The 22,062-nt window shown below is 45.0% G+C and overlaps 1 protein-coding gene across 1 annotated transcript in view; it reads left to right on the top strand.

Moving 5' to 3' along the window:
- The window catches only part of vta1 (vesicle (multivesicular body) trafficking 1), a 174,908-nt gene extending 160,578 nt beyond the window's left edge, over nt 1-14,330 (top strand). Inside the window, exon 10 of the mRNA XM_069936110.1 lies at nt 13,630-14,330. Coding sequence (XP_069792211.1) covers nt 13,630-13,775 — 146 coding nt within the window. The 3' untranslated portion in view covers nt 13,776-14,330. The remainder of the gene's footprint in view (nt 1-13,629) is intronic.
- Nucleotides 14,331-22,062: the final 7,732 nt, after the last annotated feature.

The following is a 22,062-nucleotide window of genomic DNA, read 5'->3' as shown; positions in this document are numbered from 1 at the left end:
GAGAGTCTCCCCCCACCAACCCCCACCCCCCCCCAGAATCGCTGAATGGCCATGGCTTTACCTCCAGCGCTCCTGCAGCCACACAGCCTTCAATCCAAACCATCGGCAACCCGGGCTCCAGATGAACACCTCTAACATGAGCACTCTCTCACATCTCAGTGCCGATACGTGGTGCCCCTTCAGCCAGTCTCGAGCCAGTCCTCAGCAGTCTGCAGCCTGGGGTGAGTCCTTTGACCGCAGTGTCCATCAGCCCACATATCCTGCATGGGTTCCTCACCTCGAGTCACCAACAACTCACCGCTTGTGGGTTCCTCAGCCTAAGAGCCCCTCGTTGGTCAGCTGCCCATGGTCAGCGTCCCAGAGGCCGCCTGTTTCGCTTCTCCTTCTCAGACGCGAGGGGGGGGGGGGGGATGGTGTACTCCCCATTTTCAGGAGGCCGGCGCCAGTCCTCCACTTCCCCAGAATCTGCAACCCCTCGTAGCCGCTGTTGATTACAGGCACCACCATCATGGGCCCAGACCTCCTTTAAAAAGTCAACAGCAGGGTGTTTTGGCCCTCTGGAGGACCACTGTTACTCTGCTCTCTGCGGGTCCGGATCAGTGAAAGCTCTGCCATTGCAGTAGCTCCAGCAGTGCTGCCAATGTTTGAAATATTTGAAGAGAGCTTCAGGTGCTCACAAAAAAGAATGCATTTCTTGGAGTTAGCCTCAGGGCTATGAAAAGAATGATTTTACATATTCTGTATTTGGAAAATGGATGCCCAAGAATAAATCTAATCATTCCAATTCATTGTACATGTTTTTCTTTTTCTTTGGCTTGGCTTCGCGGACGAAGATTAATGGAGGGGTAATGTCCACGTCAGCTGCAGGCTCGTTTGTGGCTGACAAGTCCGATGCGGGACAGGCAGACACGGTTGCAGCGGTTGCAAGGGAAAATTGGTTGGTTGGTGTTGGGTTTTTCCTCCTTTGTCTTTTGTCAGTGAGGTGGGCTCTGCGGTCTTCTTCAAAGGAGTTTGCTGCCCGCCGAACTGTGAGGCGCCAAGATGCACGGTTTGAGGCGATATCAGCCCACTGGCATTGGTCAATGTGGCAGGCACCAAGAGATTTCTTTAGGCAGTCCCTCTCCAGAATGGAGGACCATCGCCTTCGCAAGATCGTATTGTACATGTACAACTAGACAATACAGCGTTTCTCCAAACCACAGTGCACACACATACACAGCACATACTGTGTATGCAGAAAGATATAATTTTAAATAAACATATATAAATAATCTATTCCCCAACCTGATAATCCTGATTTTGATGCTCCTGTACCTCCTTCCTGATGGTTGTGGGTCAAAGATACTGTATGCTGGGTGTATAGGGGCCTCAGTAACTCTTTGAGCCCTATTTAAGCAATGCTTCCGGTGAACAGCAAGAAACTCGTGGTGGAAAAATGGGAAACTGTGTTGCTAAGAGAATAATAGATACTGAAGAGTAAGTTTCAGGTTGGAATTTAAGCAGAGGGTTTAACCATTGAATTATTTCCTGCCAAATGTACCAAGTAAGAAGCCTTCCTTTGCACGCTATCTAGGCAAGTCAGCTCATGCAGCAGGTACCACAATAATAACAGATCAGCTATAGTGTTGTGAGTAGTGTTACCAGAAGACAAGGAGTGCAGTGAACAGAGAAGCGTACCATTAAAAACAGTGCAAGGCTAGCATCTTTTTACCAATCACAGCAGGGAAGCCAAGTGAACACTTAAAGAACAACACTTTATATTTCTCCTGAACAGCCTTAAACCTGATGGCATGAACATCCATTTTTTTAACTTTGGGTAAGCCCCCCCACCTCCGACATGTCGGTTATATACCTTGATGTGTGCTACATAAAGAACATTGAACACTGTAGCTGTTACATGGAAGTCTGACTCCCCCCCCCACTTCTTATTACTCGCTGGAATATGGAAATGCAAAGTTGTGCCCCCGGAAAAGATCACCTGTAATCTTAGAAAGAAATATGACACGTTTGTTAAAATATGGCAACCTTATTTGAATCCTACTGGCTTAAGGATATAATTATCTTCCCCGAAAAGGTTTAAATAAAAGAGTTAGGTTAATAGTATTGAATTCCGGAAGATCTAGATATGGACTAATTAATAAAGGCAGGCTCAAAAAAATTCTGTTTTGGACAATTAGTTTTTTTTTATGTTAGCAATTGGGGAGGGGGTGAGATTTGGGCAATGATATGAGACACTAATTTTAAATATTATTTATATGATGTATGTAATAATATTCTATCTCAGTATTGAAAAAATTAAAATAAAATAATCAAAAAAACTACAGCACAGTGCAGGCCCTTCGGCCCTCGATTTTGGGCCAACTCGTATATTCCTTTAAAAAAAACGAAACCCTGCCTGCCCCATAACCCTCTATTTTTCTTCCATCATGTGCCTGTCTAAGGATCTCTTAATTGCCCCTAATGTTTCTCCACCATCATCCCTGGCAAGGCATTCCAGACACCCACAACACTCTTTGTGAAAAAACTTACCCCGATGTCTCCCCTAAACTTCCTTCCCTTCACTTTGTACACACGTCCTCTGGCATTTGCTTTTCCTGCCCTGGGAAGCAGGTGTTGCTGTCCACCCTATCTATGCCTCTCATAATCCTGTAGACCTCTTTTAAGTCTCCTCTCATCCTTCAGAGAGAAAAGTCCCAGCTCTGCTAACCTTGCCTCATAAGACTTATTTTCCAATCCAGGCAACATCCAGGTAAATCTCCTCTGCACCCTCTCCATAGCTTCCACATCCTTTCTACAATGAGGTGACCAGAACTGAACACAATACTTCCAAGTGTACTTTCAACAGAGATTTGTAGAGCTGCAACATGATCTCTCGACTCTTGAACTCAATCCCCCAGTAATGATACCACTATTTGATCTGCTGAGTTCCTCCAGCATTGGGTTTTTACTTCAACCACGGTGTATACACTCTATTTTGTCTTACCTAACCTGCCTTCATCTGGTTCCACTGTTTATCTACTCCAGATCTTACTTTTGTCTCCAATTTGGTGGCATATTTCTTTATGTATAAATGTGATTTTTATGGGCTGTGAATTGTGTGTGAACTGTGGTCCGGAGAAACTCTGTGATGATGTGAAACTTGATAAATCTGTTGGTGTCTGAATGGTTTCATCTAAGGCAAATAAATAATGCCCATCTTCAAGGATGTGGTGAGTTTGGGAGATGTAATTGCTTTGAGGCATTCTGATGAAAGGAGTAACAGGGGTGTTCTGTTGCCCGATTCCCCACTTCCATCCTGTGACCTCACGATGACAGCACAGAAAATTTCCCAAGTCTGGAAAGCCAGAATGGAAGGAATTGTTGGGAGGGGCTGTATATTGTCATACTGTAGGTCTCTTTTTGTTCAGCTGCAGTTTGTAGGCTGGAATCCTCTCCCTTTCACTATCCCCACATGCCTCAGTGCACTGTGACCACGACTATTGTCTGAATTAATTTTTCATTGCACTTGGAAGCAAGTGCTTTCACTCACATGAGTGTGTTTATCTTTGTTTAGTTGTGTGTGTGTGTTTGGCCACGCATGTGCATTTGTGTGTGTCTTATGTATGCATGTATATATTTTGTGTGTGTGGGCAAACATATGTGGGTGTGTGTCCGTGTGTGTGCATGTGTTTTGTGGAGCTGTTTGTGTGCTTACATGCGTGTTTGTGCACATGTGGATGTGTGTGTGCATACACGTGGGGGGGGTGTGAATGTGTATGTGCATGCTTGCATGTTTGTAGGGGTGGAGGTGTGTGTGGGCAGATCATATTTTATGTCTGAGTGTATTGAATGAATGAGTACTATTGTAGCTGTATCTTACATATCTGTATGGCTGCAGCAAATAAAGCATTTCAGTGCATTTGTACGTTGAGCTTGTTCTATAATGACAATACATTATAAATGTGTACATGCAGCACGGTAACAGCCCTTCAGGCCCACGAGCCATTTAACCTACAAACCCCACAGGTTTTTGAAGGGTGGGAGGAAACCGGAGCACCCGGAGGAAACCAAAGAGAGAACATACAAACTCCTTACAGCCGGCAGAGGATTCGAACCCAGGTCGCTGGTACTGTGGTAGCATTGCGCTAACCCTGCTGCCTTATAAAAACGATTATATCGTATTATAAACAGCAGTGTGGGAGTGCCCAGATGATCAGGTTTACAGGTGTAACGAATGTTGAATGTGGGATAAATATTGAACCAAACACCAGGATTAAATTTCTGTTTCTTCATTTCAGAACCTTTTGAGTTCTTTTGTGTTCATAAGACATAGGAGCAGAAATAGGCCATTCAACCATGAGCTGATCCATTTCCCCACTCAGCCCCACTGCTTGGCCTCATCCCCGTATCCTTTGATGCCCTAGCTAATCAAGAACCTATCAATCTCTGCATTAAATACACCCTATGACTTGTTCTCCACAAGTATCTGTGGGAGCAAGTTCCACAGATTTATTCAAGATTCATTTTACTGTCATAATAATAAAACAGTGTCGTATTACGTGAAATTCCTTTTTGCCTGCTGCAAGGCAGACAGATTCGCTAAAAGCAGGAATTGCCTAAGTGCCTCTTACAGTCAGTCACAGAGAGTCCCCCCCGCCCCTCAGATTCACCGAGTGTCCGTAGATTTGCCTCCAGTGCTTCTGCAGCCACACAGAGGTCAGTCCAAACCATTGACAACCCGAGCTCAGATCTGAACCTCCTACGCGGTCAGGAACCCATCAGCACCCTCGGCACCTCCTCACATCCCAGTTCCGATACCTGGCGCCCCTCCAGCCAGCTCGAGCCGATCTCCAGCAGCCCACAGCCTGACGCTAGTCTCCCAACAAAGTCTCCAGCAGCCCACAGCTTCCGCGGATTCCTCGCCTCGGGTCGCCAGCAGCCCACCTTATGCTCTGGTCCCTCAGCCGCAGAGCCCCCTCGCTGGTCCGCTGCCGTGGTCATTGTCCCCGCAGGTTGTCTCCTCTGCTTCTCCCTCTCCCCACGAGGGGCTGCTGCCATCTTGGGCGCAGACCCACGGTGGCAGGATTTCAAATAAAACCCCTGTCGGCTCCCTCAACGAGCCATTCAAAGCCTGTTCGGAGCCGACAGCAGGAAACTGGGGGACCGCTGCGTCTCCGCTATCTCACTCCTCCCAAATCCAAACCAGCAGCAGGTGCTGCTACTACAGAGGCTCCGTCAGCGCCACCATCTTCAGGATTCACCTGGGAGGAGACAAGACTGGATATTTAACTTCTCACCAAGGTACCTGTTTCAAAGCCGGATCCGCCTTTAAGTGGCAGCCCAGATATTTGCTGCCATCATGATTGAGGAACAAAGTGGCTCATGGGTAATAATTGGGTGCTTAGATCTATCAGATCCTGATGAAGTGGATCTGAAAGAACAGTGTCAAGGAGGAGGAGGAGCTGCAGTTTGATTGCAGTCCCTTCAAATAAAGTGATATTAGTTATTTTAAAAGACTCTGGATCATGGACATGGATTGAGAAGGGTTAAAGGGATATGGGCAAAATGCAGGCCAGTGGAACTCGCTCAAATTGGCAACTCTATTGTAACGGATGTGTGGTGCCAAAGGGCCAGTCTCCATGCTGTGAAACTCGCCAACTCTATAAATCGCAAACTTTTCACAGCGGCGCATTGCCAACCATTTTCAAGCCTGTCCGACGCGGCTGTCTGTGTGGAGCTCGCACATTCTAACCTGACACCACTGGAGTTCGCGCCGGTTCATTCCCACATTCCGAAGACGCCCGAGTTAGTTTGTGAATCGAGTGCTGGATGGGTTGACGAGAATGTACTGAGAACAGAATGGGCTCAGATGTTTGATGTTTGCTGCAGATTTGCTGTTTCTCTCTGTGACCATTGCAAAGGCTCTTAAAGTCAACCAGATCTTTGCACGGATCTGTTTCAGTGATACCTGAAGCTGCTCAGTGCAGCTCACAAAGAAATTCTTCTTATCATACAGAATCAGAAACATACATTTTATTCTTTTAATTTAAATTAAATATTAAACTCGATTTAAATTTAGACATGGCCCTTCTGGCCCACAAGCCCATATCGCCTAAATACCCCAATTAACCTACAACCTCCACACACTTTGGGAGATGGGGAGGAAACTGGAAACCCATGCAAACATGAGGAATATGTACAAACTCCTCATTGCCAGCACTGGATTCAAACCCAGGTCGCTGGCACTGTAATAACATTGCTGTGAGCTAAAGCTTTAGCTTCATAGATGCGGAGTATTTCCTGCATTCCTTGCCATCATTTTTCTACTGAAATAGGTGAAGGAGCTCCTCTGAGACTCTCCAAGTAAATATACTCAGAGAAAGAGGTAACAACAGAGGGGAGTGTCAAAATCTGCTCTGCCAGGCTGGAGAACAGCTTCTTCCCACAGGCAGTGAGATTGATGAACAGTGTCCAGTTACTGAATAAATCTATATTTTTATTTTTAATTATTATCTTCAAATATATATGATTATAGTGTGTGTGTGTGTGTGTGTGTGTGTGTGTGTGTGTGTGTGTGTGTGTGTGTGTGTGGACGTACACATATGTGCACGCACACCCGTGGTCCAGAGAAACACTGTTTCATCGGGTAGTGTATTTACAGTCAGATGGTAATAAACTCGACCACTGGTCATTGAGGTGCGGTGCCACAAAATATGGACACAGTCTTAAATTAGTACTTCTCATTTGTATTTACTGAGGAGAAGGTCAATCCACGGGAATTCAGGGAAGAGAATAGTGATGTTCTCAACCTTGGTGACATTGCAAAAGGCGCTGGAGATCTTAAAGGGTACAAAGTTGGGTACATCTCTAGGGCCTGACCACGCGTATCCTTCAGCATTGTGGAAAGTCCAGGACGCTGCTGGGACCTTGGAAGAGGTCATTGTCTCATCGGTAACTATGGCTGAGGTACCAGAGGAGTGAGGAGGCCTTTTTTTTTAAGAAGGGCTGCAAGGACAAGCCAAGGAACTGCAGACTGGTGGTGGGAAAGTTACTCCAGAAGATTCTGAGAAAGGATCTATCTGCATGTGGAAAGGAAAGACTGATTAGGGGTGGTCAGCATGGCTTTGTGGATGGCAGATGTACTTCACAAATGTGATTGAGTTTTTTTGAAAGGGTTATAAAAAAATATTGACAAGAGCATTGCTGATGTAGGCTTGACCAAGGCCTTGTCAAGGTATCGTATGGTTGGCTGGTCCAGAAAGTCATATCGCAATGGGATCCAGGCTGGTGGTAGGAAACTGAGGGGGGTAATAGAAGGTCTCAGACTGGTAGCCAAAACCCAGTGGTGGGCCGCAAGATTCTGTACTGGGTCCCCTTTTATTTCAAGATTCTTTTTTTTTCCATATAATAAAACAAGTGTAATATTACACAAAATTTCCTTTAGTCTTCCATAAGACAGGCAGATTTACCATCAACAGAAATTGCCGAGCACCTCTTACAGTCAGAGAAAGAGAAGCAAAAAGAGTCCCCCAAGTCCACCTGGTGTCCATGTATTCGCCTCCAACTTTCCCTCAGCCTCTGGAGCCATACCGACGCCTGTCCAAACCATTGGCAACCCGAGCTCCAGATTTGAATCTCCAACACCCATCAGGAAGCCTCCAGCAGCCTCGGCACCCTCTTGCAACCCAGTTCCAATACCTGGTACCCCTTCAGCCAGTCTCCAGCAGCCCGCAGCCTATGTGGGATCCTCGCCTCAAGTCGGCAACATTCCTGCCGCCTGTATGCCTTTCAGCTGCAGAGCCCCCTTACTGGTCCGCCACCTGGTCCCAGTCATCGGTATTAAGAATTTGGATAAAAATGCAAACAGGGTGGTGAATGAGGTTGTGGCTGACATCAAAATTGTCAATATGGTGGATAGGGAAGAAGGTAATTAAAATTAAATCATGATCTAGAAAGATCAATCGGCAAAGTGAGCCAATAAATAGTAGATGGGATTTAATTTGAGTGGTGAAGAAGGTTTTTGGGATGCTTGCCTTCATGGTCAGGGCATTGAGTCCAGGAGCAGAGATGTTATGTTACAACAATCGAAGTCATTGGTGATGCCACAGACAGAGTACAGGTAGCCCTTGACTTGCGACCGTGATGGGGACAGAGGATTGGTTTAAACTTGGATCTGGTCGTAAGTCAGGGAACAGAGACCTCGGGCTGCCAGGGGGAACGGGAACCTCTGGTGCCGGAGGGAGCAGGGACTTTGCACTGCCAAGAGGAACAAAAACCTCAGGCTGCCGGGGTGGCATGTGTGGGGGTTGGAGACTTCAGGCTGCTGTGGGGAATGGGGACCTCGGGCTGCCGCTGGGAAAGGGGACCTCGGGCTGCTGACGGGGAACGGGGACTTCGGACTGCCGCTGGGAAAGGGAACCTCGGGCTGTCGCTGGGAAAGGGGACCTCGGGCTGCTGACGGGGAACGGGAAGCAAGACTTAGGGCTGCCGCTGGGAGTGGGAGCCACTGTATACAGTACTTTTAATACAAAATATGAAATTGTACAGTGGTTTTAATGAAGATTTTTTTTAAATTTTGGTCATATGTGCAGATGAACGTAACTCGCATACGTCGGAAGTCGAGGACTACCTGTATAGTGTGCAGTTACAGTCACCCAGCTATAAAAAAGTTACCATTAAGATGGAAAAGGTGTAGAAAAGATTCCTCCCATTTTCAAGAGACATACAGGGTTAGAAGGATAATTGGTCACATGGATGTAATTGGATGGCATGGGCTCATGGGCCAGAGATATTTGTTACATGCTGAATCACTACATTAAAAATTTCTGGGACTGTCACGTTCTTATAATATCAGGAGAAACTGGATAGGCTGGGATTTTCTCAGATTTCAGATTTCAGATTTATTATCAGAATACATACATGACATCACATACAACCCTGAGATTCTTTTTTCCTGTGAGCGAGACAGAAACTGTACACAGTGTATACATGTAGACAGATAATGAATGTAAACAAACTGACTGTGCAATGCACAGAAAATGTTTAAAAATTAATAAAGTCCACAAAATAAGAGTCCTTAAATGAGGCCCTGATTGAGTTTGTCATTGAGGAGTCTGATGGTGGAGGGGGAGCAGCTGTTCCTGAACCTGGTGGTGCGAGTCTTGTGGCACCTACACCTCTTTCCTGATGGCAGCAGCGAGAACAGAGCGTGTGCTGGGTGGTGTAGATCCTTGATGATTGCTGCTACTCTCTGAAGGCAGTGTTCCCTGTAGATGTACTCAATAGTGGGGAGGGTTTTGCCTGTGATGTCCTGGGGCCGTGTCCACTACCTTTTGCAGGGCTTTATACACAGGGCATTGGTGTTCCCACACCAGACCATGATGCAGCCGGTCAGCACACTTTCCATCATGCATCTGTAGAAATTTGCCAGGGTTTCTGGTGTCATACCAAACCTCTGCAAACTCCTGAGGAAGTAGAGGCGCTGATGTGCTTTCTTCACAATGCCATTAGTTTGTTGGGTCCAGAGCGAATGTTAGGGGGAGGGGCATTAGGGGCACACTTTTCTGCTCTAAAACTCACTCAGCGGGGAGTGAGGCGGTGGGTGCTGGTGAGCCTACCTGCCTCTGCACACTGCTGCGGTCGCACTCCCATTGCCCCCGTTGAATGTGGCGCCACAGAATGACGTCGCAAGCTCATGTGCATTGCACACATAGAACATTGCAGAACAGAAACAGGCTCCTTCGGCCCTTATAGTCTGTGCCAAACCTTTTTTTTTTGTCAAGTCCCACTGACCTGCACCCAGTCCATAACCTTCCATACTTCTCCCATCCATATACCTGCCCAAATTCCTCTTAAATGCTAAAATTGAGCCTGCATTCTCCACCTCAGCTGGCAGCTAATTCCACAACCCCACCACTCTGTGTAAAGAATTTTCCCCTCATGTTCCCCCTAAATCTTTCTCCTTTCACCCTTAGTTCATGTCCTCTGGCTTGTATCTCACTTACCTTCAGTAAAAAAATGTCTTTCTACATTCACTCTGTTTATCCCCCTTATAATTTTAAATACTTTTATCAAATCTCCTCTCATTCTTCTATGCTCCAGTGAATTAGGTGTTTAACTCAGTTCTTGAAATCTGGACAACATCCAAGTAAATCTTCTCAGCACTCTTTCAATCTTTCAATATCTTTCCTGCACACAATACTCCAAATTTAGCCTTACCAATGTCTTATACAACTTTACCATAACATCCCAACTCCTGGACTCAATACTCTGATTTATGAAGGCCACTACGCCAAAAGCTCTCTTTACAACCCTGTCCACCTGTGATGCCACTTTCAGGGAATTATGTATCTGTATTCCCAGATTCCTCTGTTCTACCACACTCCTCAGTGCCCGACCATTCACCATGATTTCTTGGTTTGCCCTTCCAAAATACAACAGCTCACATTTGTCTGCATTAAATTCCATCTGCGATTTTTCAGGCCATTTTTCCAACTGGTCCAGATCCCTCTGCAAGCTTTGAAAGCCTCCTTCACCCACAAACGCCTTCAATCCTAGTGTCATCTGCAAACTTGCTGATCCAATTTACCACATTATCGTCCAGATCATTGATATGGATGACAAACAAAAATGGTCCCCGCTCCAATCTACTAGTCACAGGCCTCCAGACTGAGAAGCAATTATCCACCACTACTCTCTGGCTTCTCCCATCCAGTCATTGTAGAATAAAGTTCACTACTTCACCATGAATACCTTGCATCTGAACCTCCCTGACTAACCTCCCATGTGGGACCTTGTCAAAGGCCTTACTAAAGTCCATGTAGACAACATCCACAGCCTTTTCTTTGTCAACTTTCCTGGTAACCTCCTCAAAAAACTCTACAAGATGGGTTAAACATGACCTGCCACACACAAAGCCATGTTGGACATCCTAATCAATTTCTAACTCTGCAAATAATTGTATATCTGATGTCTTAGAACACCTTCCAATAATTTACCAACGTCAGGCTCACCAGTCTATAATTTCCGTTTGGAGCCTTTTTTAAACAAGGGAACAATGTGAGCTACCATCCAATCCTTTGGCACCACACTCATGGCTAAGAACATTGTAAATATTTCTGCAAGAGCCCCGTCAATTTCTCCACTCTCTCCATGTCCGAGGGAATATCTTGTCAGGCCCTGGGGATTTATCCACTCTTATTTGCTTTAAGACAGCAAGCACTTCCTCTTTAATCTGTACAAGTTCAATGCCCATTCACTGCAACAGAACTTTCCCCCAGCCGTACTGTACACCCAGCACACCTATTTCTGTACTGCTTTGTTTCTTTTACTTCCCACGACTCCGTTCCTGTTTTCTGAGTGAATACTGATGAAAACAAAATATTAAATCTCCATCTCATTCGGCTCCTTACCAAGCTGACCACTCTGAACTTTAAGACGACCAACTTTGTCCCTTACTATCCTTGATATACCTGTAGAAACCCTTAGGATTTTCCTTCAGGTCTGCTGATAGAGTGATTGAAGAAAAAACACAATGCTGGAGGAACTCAGCGGGTCAAACTTTGTATAGCCACGATAAAGATAGATAGCCATCATTTTGGGCTTGAGTCCTTCAAGAAGGTATGAACAAAAGTGTGTGGGTCAGGGGAAGGAGCACAGTTCTGTGGGCCGGTGGTAAGAGGTGGATAAAGGCACACCAACAAAAAGGGGGAGGAGGGATAGCTATGTGCATGGAGAGGGAAGTGGGTGGAGAGTTGGAGGAAAGGAGATAAAGGGAAAGGGAAGGGAGGGAGAGTGGTCTAGCAGAAACCAGAGAAGTCGATGTTAATGCCATCCAGTTGGGGAGAGCCCAGAACGAAGATTATGGGTTGCTCCTCCAATTGCCTTGGTTTGACAGTACATGAGTCAATGGACAGACATGTAACCGAAGATGTCGATGGGAAAGGTTTAGTAGGATATGAGCCTCCTTCACAAATAGGCCCCTTGATGGGCATGGACGAGTTGTTCAAGTTCATTATAATCTGACTTCTTCTTTCTTCTGGCTATCCATCCCATAGGATGGTGATGGTTCCTTTCAGTCAGTTTGTGGGTTTTGATATGAGGATGTCCCACTCCTCAGAAAGGAACAGCATGTGTGTGAATGGATTTAGATGATTAGGGATTGCACAGGTTCAGACCCACCTTCTCAACATCCTCTCCTGGATCCAGCAGCATAGTGAGGTCCAAGACAGCTGGGGGAAAGATCTGTTGCAGTGAATGGGCAGACCAAGCTCCAATGCAAGGGATGCCCTTTACATGCTTCACAGCACGTGTTTGTTAGATGACCATTGACCCTACAAGAGGGTTCATTCACCCTTTGATTGGTCTTGTTTTTCATCCTGCAGGGTGTCTAGCCACCCTCTGCACCAGGCAAGCCTGGTAGGAGACCCGGTTTAGTCACTGACTACCCAACCATGCAACAGGTATTACTGGGTTACATGGTACCAGAAGTACTCAGACGAGTGACCTGACTACATGAACAACATGTGAAGAGATATGGACTGGTACAGGTCAGTGGGACTAGGCAGAATATAGTTCAACACAGACTAGATGGGCAGAAGGGCCTGTTTCTGTGCTATAATTTTCTATGGTTCCAGGCTATTTCCCAGCCTGGCAGTCCTGATTTTGATGATTCTGTACCTCCTTCCTGTTGATAGTAGGTCAAAGCTACTGTATGCTGGATGGTAGGGAGCCTCAATCATTCTTTGAGCCTCTTTTCTGTACTGTTTAATTCGATGAGGTAACACTGGACAATGAAGAATTTTCTTCCTCAGCACTAGGTATATTTTATGGATTTTGGGCCTCTGATCATGAAAATCACCTTAGAATTTCCCAATCACATACCGTTTTTAAAATATAGCTTATTTTTGTGATTTCCTGTCATAGCTGTCTGTGTTCTCCCTGTGTCCCCAGAGGCACCGGTTTTTTCCCACCCTTCAAATCATGCCCGAGTTTCTAGGGCAATCGGGTGTAATTTGGCGGCACGGGCTGGTGGCCCAAAAGCTCCTGTTACCATGCTGTGGGTCTAAATTTGTTAAAAATCATTTAAAATATAAAATTTTAAGTCTACTTCAAGCAGACAAAACCATGAAGAGCAGCTTGTCATTGAAAATTCATTTCCTGCGTTCACACTTGGGCTTCTTCCCCGCTGGTCTTGGTGCGGTCAGTGACGGACACGGTGAAAGGTTTCACCAGGACATGGTGACTGGAAAAGCAGTATCAGGAGAACTGGAATCTATCCATGCTGGCCAATTATCGTTGGACACTGACACAAGAGGCATCAGATGCTGAGTACAAACGAAAATCAGCGGCAAAACATTTTTTGGTCAGTTGAACTAATGCAATGTGTCAGGATCATTATGCGATTAAATATGCTAAATTCAATAAAAGTTAATTTAATGTTGTTCCAAGTTCCTACGTGATACAGCAAATCTGAAATTACCTTTGTGTTCAGCTTGAAGGTGTCTATCATCCCCATTTTTTTTTCAGGAAGGAAGCCTTTTGAAAAAAATTTGTTGTCCAGTATATTCAGTTATCCTCTTGATGTTTATGTTAAAAATGATTCTCATTCTAACTTGGCTACTTTAATGGGGATTCCTATTGTGCCCACAGGAGACATACGCCTGACCCCTGAAGACTACGCCAGAGCTCAGAAGTATTGCAAATATGCAGGCAGTGCCCTACAGTATGAAGATGTGGGGACTGCTGTGCAGAATCTTCAGAAGGCTCTCAAGTTGCTGACCACAGGGAGAGAATGAGCCCTCCTGCCAGCAGCACCTACCCCTATGATGTGTCCTCCACTGGTCTTTTCAGTCCCCAACCCCAGTCTTTGTTCCCTACCCAAGGGGCCTTTTACTGATTGCATCGGCTCCACACCCTCTTTGATCTAAAGACTTATGTTCACATTTCTAATCTCGAAGAAGGGAATGGGCTTTGGGCATCAGGTGTGACAATGAAGAGTTTTGTTTAATCTTTTTGCTGAAAGGCCACGTGTAACGATGATCCTAAAGAATTGTGCATGGAGTCCTTCTGCTTCTTTTTCAGTGAGGTGACTGCCCTGTAAATGGATATTTAACAATTGTATTCCACAAGCTCTGTAATCATTAAAAACACAGAAATACTGGAGGGACTCAGCAGGCCCTGCAGCGTCCATAGATATATAACTTGCGTTTCAGACCTGAGCCCCTTCTCAAGGTATGAGTGAAAAGCAGGCAGGCTGGAGAGACGTACAGGCCAACAGGCAAAAGCTGTTAATTGATCATGGATTGGACACAGGAGAGATGAAAGGTGAGGATTAACCGGGGGGGGGGGGGGGGGGGGGGGTTACCTTGAAGAAGGGCTCAGGCCCGAAATGTCGAATATATATATTTACCTCTTATGGAAGCTGCGAGGCCTGCTAAGTTCCACCAGCATCTCTGCATTTTTACTGCAGTCACAGCATCTATAGACTTGCTTGTTTCACAACCTTCTTCGTATCATCGTTTGGCAGCTTCCAAAGCAACCACACACACGCCTGGACAATTATACTCAGTCAGATTATGGCAGGTGCCTTTTGTCTTCCTCTATAACAAGCGCACCTTGGGGGTGGGGGGGGAGGGGGGAGAAATACGGCCGCATTGCTGAGCTGATCCAATCACATTTGAAATGTCAATGGAGGCATACCTCAGACATTACACTCGCTTGCTGCCAACCCACCTACGACCGCAAGGTAGATAGTCCCAATGTCTCCCTTAGTGTCAAATACAATCTGATCCAAAAAATATATCCATTCAGGGGAATAATCCTGATTTAAACTTAATGTAACCAGTTGTCAAAAGCGATGTTGAGTCTGCATGGATGTCTGTTGTTAATATTATGTCCTGTGATAAATAATTATATCTGTCTGTTTCTTCTCTGGGATAAGGTGAGGCAGATTGCACTCGATGTGTCTGCATGTGTGGTTGAAATAAGTATCTGAAATTACTGTGTTTTTTAATTATATACTAATTTAAATAAGTTCACTTAAACACCAGATCAACAAATTATGCAGCAACTTTAACATCACTTAATTTTCCTTTCGTATTCTTAGCAAGAGAAATAGGTTGAATCATTAGTTAATCTATCCTTCCACCCCCCCCCCCCCCACCCCTCCCATGGTCATTGAGATTCCCCCAGGTCTAATTTGCAATCGGCATGAAGTACTCCCATATGACACTTTTGGTTACTTGTACTGATCAAACTATAAGAAAATAAAGTGTGTCTGTATGACTTGTCATTGTTCTGTGCTGACTTGGAGATTCACATCAAATATTCTCCTTTAATCAAGACTAACAGATAACATAACATAACAATTACAGCACAGAAACAAGCCATTAGGCCCTTCTAGTCCGCACCGAACCAAACACCCCTCTCTAGTCCCACCTCCCTGCACAATGCCCATAACCCTCCATCTTCTTCTCATCCATAGACCTGTCCAACCTTTTCTTAAATAATACAATTGACTCCGCCGCCACTATTTCTCCCGGAAGCTCATTCCACACGGCTACCACTCTCTGAGTCAAGAAGTTCCCCCTCATGTTACCTCTAAACCTCTGCCCCTTAATTCTTAACTCATGTCCTCTTGTTTTAATCTTTCCTCCTCTTAACGGAAATAGTCTATCCACATCCACTCTGTTTATCCCTTTCATAATCTTAAATACTTCTATCAAATCCCCTCTCAACCTTCTACGCTCCAAAGAATAAAGACCTAATCTGTCCAATCTCTCCCTATACTCTAGATGCTTAAACCCAGGTAACATTCTGGTAAACCTTCTCTCCACTCTGTTTATATCCTTCCTATAATTAGGCGACCAGAACTGCACACAGAACTCCAAATGAGGTCGCACCAGCGTCTTATACAATCTCAACATCACCTCCCAACTCCTATATTCCATGCAATGATTGATAAAGGCCAGCATACTAAAAGCCTTCTTCACCACCCTATTGTGAGACTGTGCCCAGAATCCAGGCTCTCCTATCCTGGGAATTTCATTCCATCTTGTATCAATCTATTTTCCATTGTACCTTCTGACAAAATATTTCACGCTGAAACAGCTCCCTTTTGTAAATAAGCTTTTCCAACATGGATCTTTAATCTCACGAATAATTGTCATGAATAACCCCTTCTCTAAGCTCGATCAGATCTTCTGTTATCTCAATGACAACTTATTAATATCGGTTTTATCCCTGGCACAGAAAAGTATCATAAATCTCTTCTGGTTTGTGTAACGCTAAACTTCCCAGATGTGTCTCCAAATATGACAAGCTTGTTCAGGGCTGCATCTGCCTTGTTCACTGATAAACTCTTGAAATATATTCCCCTTACACAAAGGTTTATATAAGGACTCTATGTATGTTTTTGTTTTTCTTTTGACATACAGCACGATAACAGGCCTTTCTGGCCCTCAAGCCCATGCTGCCCAATTACACCCAATTAACTTACCAACCCCAGTACGTTTTGAACTGTGGGAGGAAACCAGAGCACCCGGAGGAAATCTACACAAATTCAGGGAGAACGTACAAACTCCTAACAGACTACGCAGGATTCGAGCCCTAGTCCTGATCGCTTGCGCTGTAACAGCATTGTGCTAACCGTGTGGTCTTCTCATCCACAAAAATGATTCAGTAATCATATCAGTATCAAACTTAGTGGATGAGTGAGCTCCCAGTTTAATGGAAGGTGATCATTTTAATTTTAAAATGTATATTTTAAATTTTATTTACAGCACAGTAGAAGCCAATTCAGGCCATTTAAACCCGTGCCGCCCAATAATGTGTTTATTGTCATACACATTACACGATATACAAATGTGCGCCATTTAACGTCTGATCGGGCAACATCTACTGCATATATGTCTCTCATCCATGGTCCGATAGGGTTATAATGGAGTTCAGTCAGATATTCCAATCAGAGAGCGTGAGAACACGACGTAGCAGATGAAAGCGGACCGTACTGCAACTGATGACACTGGCAAGGCACTGATGCAGCTCTGGAAGGAGTACATTTTCCACTGCATAAAGAACCTTACTTGGGTCTGGGATGAGGTGACCAAAGAGTGCATGAATGGCATATAGAAAAAAATACTGAAGTGAAATGTGCATGGATTTGAGTCTACTGCAGCTGTTCAGGGTCTTGGTGAGACCCACCTGGAGTATTGTGTGCAGTTTTGGTCACCTTATCTAAGGAAGGATGTTCTTGCAATGGAGGGAGTGCAGAGGCGATTCACCAGGCTGATACCTGGAATGGCAGGAATGACTTAGGAGGAAAGATTGCGTAAATTGGGATTGTACTCGCTGGAGTTTAGAAGATTGAGAGGGGATCTCATAGAGACCTATAAAATTCTGGCAGGACTGGACAGGATGGATGCAGATGGGATGTTTCCAAGGATGGGAAAATCCAGAACCCGGGGCCATGGTTTGAGGATAATAGGCAAACCATTTAGGACCGAGATGAGGAGGAATTTCTTGACCCAGAGGGTGGTGAATCTGTGGAATTCATTGCCACAGAAGGCAGTAGAGGCAGGTTCATTAAATATATTTAAGAGGGAATTAGATCTATTTCTTCAGTATAAGGGTATTAAAGGTTACGGAGAGAAGGCGGGGACGGAGTACTGAACTTTAAGATCAGCCATGATCTCGTTGAATGGCGGAGCAGGCTCGAAGGGTCGAATGATCTACTCCTGCTCCTATCTTCTAAGTTTCTATGACTTTAAGGGATTTGCAAAAGATGATGAGATTGCAAGGATTAATAGAGCAGTTGTCAACAACCTGAACGTGGACATAGATGAAGAGGACATTGAAGAACTCTTGGAGATGGTTCCCGAGGAACTAACAAATGAAGAATCACTGGAACCAGAGCAAGAGCGAATAGCTGAAGAAAAGGGAAAAGAAAACTGCAGAAGAAGAAGAACAGATGCAGAAGACCTTAACAGCTTGCTGAAGAGATGGACCCAAACACTGAAGACTTTTCACTGATAGGAGGACTGCTCATGCAGTGCGTGCTGCATATAAAGACGTTTGTGAAGAAAAGAAAAAGCAAAGCAGACAAACCACACTGGCCATATCCCTGAAGAAACCGACACCTCCCCAGGAAGAGGCTCAGCCAGGTCCTTCAGGCATGACAGGGTGATCGTTCATCAGTGGAGGTTATTCCACCTGAAGTACTATGAGGAAGTTGAGGACAGTGGTCCTCCTTTGTTAAATTATGTGTGATCTAGGCTAAGAAAGTGTTTTCATAAAAGTTTAAAAAGTGAACAAAAATAATCAGTTTAATTTATTGGAAGTTCGGTATCCCATATAGTTTTGCTAAGTACATACAGCAATATGGTGTTCACACATCGTCCACATCGCGTAACACCCAGTTTCACAGAACGTGCCGTGGATGTTAACTGAAATTCCTACTTTGCAAGTGAAAAAAGAAGCAACAAACACAATTAAAATAGATGATAAATTTTGCAGTGCACAAAAGTGCTGGAGAAAGTCAGCAGATCATTATAATAAATATTCACCGTTATCCTAGGGCGATTAAAGTGGCTTTGCTCTTCCTCTTCCTATCCATCCCATAGAATGATGCTGGTTCCTTTCAATTTGTGGTGTTTGCTACGCCACTCCTCAGAAAGGAACAGCGTGGGCGTGAATGGATTTAGGTGAGTAGGAGGTTACATGGGTCAGGACCCTCTCAACATCCCCTCTCAGATCCAGCGGCATGGTGAGGTCCATGACGGCTGGGGGAAATTCTGTTGCAGTGAATGGCCGGATCAAGCTTTGATGCAAGGGATGCCCTTTCCGCGCTTCACGGCACGTGTTTGACCCGGCGAGAAGGTTCGTCCGCCCTTTGAACGGTCTTGCTTTTCTCCTGCTGGGTGTCTAGCCACCCTCTGCTCCAGGCAAGCCTGGTGGGAGACCTGGTTTAGTCGCCAACCACCTGACCCTGCGACAGGTAGCACTGGGTTACATGGTACCAGTACCACTCCGACAGCCCTTTTGTGGTCTGAGCAGTCCCTCCCAGATTAGTACAATAAGGGCCAACTGGAAATACCAGTTCTTGAACCAAGAGGTGGAAATCCCTCCATCGAAACGACTCAAACTTCCAATGGCAGAGCCTTCAGAAGAAAGACAGCTCAAAGAGGAGGCGATGTTCTTTGCATCACATGAGTAATAAATAGGCCTGCCAGGTGCTCCAAACACCAGAGGACGGTGCAGGAAAGAATTAAGTCCTGGTGTCCACTGCCAGATTAATACAAGATATTCCTCCATTTTATGGGTAGGTTCGGTTTGGTCGTGCAATGAGGCCATGGACTTTCATGTCGGTGTGGGATTTGTATGTGGAGTTGAAATGGTTGGCCAATGGAAAGACCTTGCTGATGCAGCGGACAGACCGAAGGTCTCCACAAGATGATCTCCCAGTCTCTGTCCGGTTTCCCCAACGTAAAGGAGGCTACAACGGGAGCACCAGAGGCAAGCGTTCTTGTTTAACGTCTGCCTCGGGAGCAAGTTAGTGTGGGTGTGAGCACACCTGACTCAGGATCCAACCCCCATTAGAAATGCCACGTCTGCCACTCAGAAACCCGAGCGTTGCCAGTGTTAGAACATAGAACAATACAGCACACGGCCTTCGATGTTGTGCCGACCCTATTTAAAAAGTACGAAATGCTCCCTACCCCAAAACCATTTGTTTTTCTTTCATCCATGTGCCTGTCCAAAAGTCTCTCAAATGCTCCCAAGCCTCCAATGCTTCAGCCTCCACCACCATCCCCGGTAAGGCATTCCAGGCCCCGCAACTCGGTCTATAACCCCCTGATGTCTCCCCTCAACTTCCCTCCCTTCACTTTGTACATATGCCCTCTGGTGTTTGTTGATCCTGATCTGGGAAACAGGTGCTGGCCGACAGCCCTATCTATGCCTCTCATAATCTTGCAGACCTCAATCAATTCTCCTCTGCTTTCAGATGTTTGCCGATGGCAGCGAGTTTACTGGCAACAAGTGCACATTCTCTTTTTCCTGGAGATCAATTTACGTGAAATCTAAGCCCACAATAAGCGCACATTCAGTCCAGTCAACTCCAAGCCACATATATTCCAATGGGAATCGATATTACCTGGTGAAAGAGTTTCAAAGAGATTTAAAGTCTCAAAGTGGACCATGATCATGTAAATTCCAGATACAGGATTGCTAATGGTTCTACTTTCATTAATCAAATGGTCAACTGAACCAAAACGCTTTAATTTGCATGCCAGCACTTACAAAACAGGACAATGCCATCCTTTTCATTTATCATTCCTTGTGTACCCAGTGCGGAGCTATACAGTTTGTAAGCTGAGACTTGATATGGGCCCGGTTGATGTGCCTGTGTGTATAATGTCCTCATAGAAAAGCTGCCAATCTCTGAGGATCAGATGCTTTATATTCTTAAAGTTTGAGACTATGACCGCTTCACAAACAATGGATGGAATTGTCATCTATCTCTTTCACCTTTAAAGTCTTTGTGTCCTTTTTATGTTTCTATTCGAGGATCTGTGCAAGGCCAGTGGTGACTGCACACACATAGAACCATTGAACATTACAGCACAGAAACAGGCCTCTTCGGCCCTTCTAGTCTGTACTGAATTTTTCTTCACCTAGCCTCCCTGACCTGCGCCCAGTCCTTAATCCTCCATACCTCTCCCATCCACAGACCTGCCCACATTCTTTTTCATTGTTAAAACTGAGCCCACATTCACCACTTCAGCTGACAGCTCGTTCCACACCCCCACTACTCTCTGTGTGAAGAAGTTCCCCCTCAACTTTTCCCCTTTCACCCTTAACCTATGTCCTCTGGTTTGTATCTCACCTACCCTCAGTGGAAAAAGCCTACTTACATTTATTCTGTCTGTCCCCCTCATCATTTTAAATACCTCTATCAAATCTCCCCTCATTCTTCTATGCTTCAGGGAATAAAGTCCTAACCTGTTTAGCCTTTCCCTGTAACTCAGTTCCTGAAGTCCGAGCAACATCCTAGTAAATCTCTTCATTCTTTCAATCTTATTGATATCTTTCCTGTAGTTAGGTGACCAAAACTGCACACAATACTCCAAATTTGGCCTCACAACATTACCCTAAAATCCCAACTCCTATACTCAATATTTTGATTTATGAAGGCCGATATGCTACAGCCCATTTGGTATAGTAAAGCCCCTACCCGGCACCTATTGGGATTGGTAGATGCTGGATAGGTTAATTTTCTGGTTGCTTGAGATTGTATGTGCGTGATTGGTGAACTAACGGTGAGGCACACTAAATTTAAACTTCTGTATTTTTTACCTGCTGTATATTTTTACATTCAAGTCGACCTTCAGATAAGTCAGGTCCTCAATATCAGCCTTATTTTCACGGTTTTATCATATATCAGGTGTACAAGTTGGCCCACCAAAAATCGCGTCAACTGAGCTGTTGAGCATTGCTGGAAGATGGTTGTTATCACGGAGCCTCCAGCGAAATGACGTAAGTATGAAGCGAGTTTAAAGTAAGAAGTGGCCAAGAAATCCAGCAAGTGTGTTCCTGCAAAATGCTTGAGGTCTGTGAGAAGTTGGTAAGAGACTGGAGAAAGAATTAAGATGCTTTAAGAAAAATGCTAAAGGAGCAATGTTCGATGAGAAGAGGCGTCCTCCGTTGGTCAGAGTTGGAAAATCGCATCGGCCATGGATACGTGAGCAGAGGCAGGATTGCTACCAAGTCACGAGCAATGAAACCAGACCACGTGCACTGAAGTGAGCGCAGTAAGGATTTTGAAGCCACAGTCGGCTGGTGCAAGCATTTCACGCACAGGAAAAATCTGGTATTACGACAAAAAACTAAAATTGCTCAGAAGCTATTTGTCGGATTTTAAATGTTCTTTTATTAAAATAAAAACTTCTTTCTAATGTACAGGTAGCTTGAAAATTTGTGATAGGTTGGGTCCTTTTTTGGTGATTCGGGGTTGTCTTATACACCGAATCTACATCGAGTGGTTTATTTGAGTTGAATTTAAGGTCTCATTTTTATATCTGCATA

Source organism: Narcine bancroftii, chromosome 4 (assembly GCF_036971445.1).
Source record: "Narcine bancroftii isolate sNarBan1 chromosome 4, sNarBan1.hap1, whole genome shotgun sequence".
Lineage (NCBI taxonomy): Eukaryota > Metazoa > Chordata > Chondrichthyes > Torpediniformes > Narcinidae > Narcine > Narcine bancroftii.
This window is presented reverse-complemented; position numbering and strand designations above follow the sequence as displayed.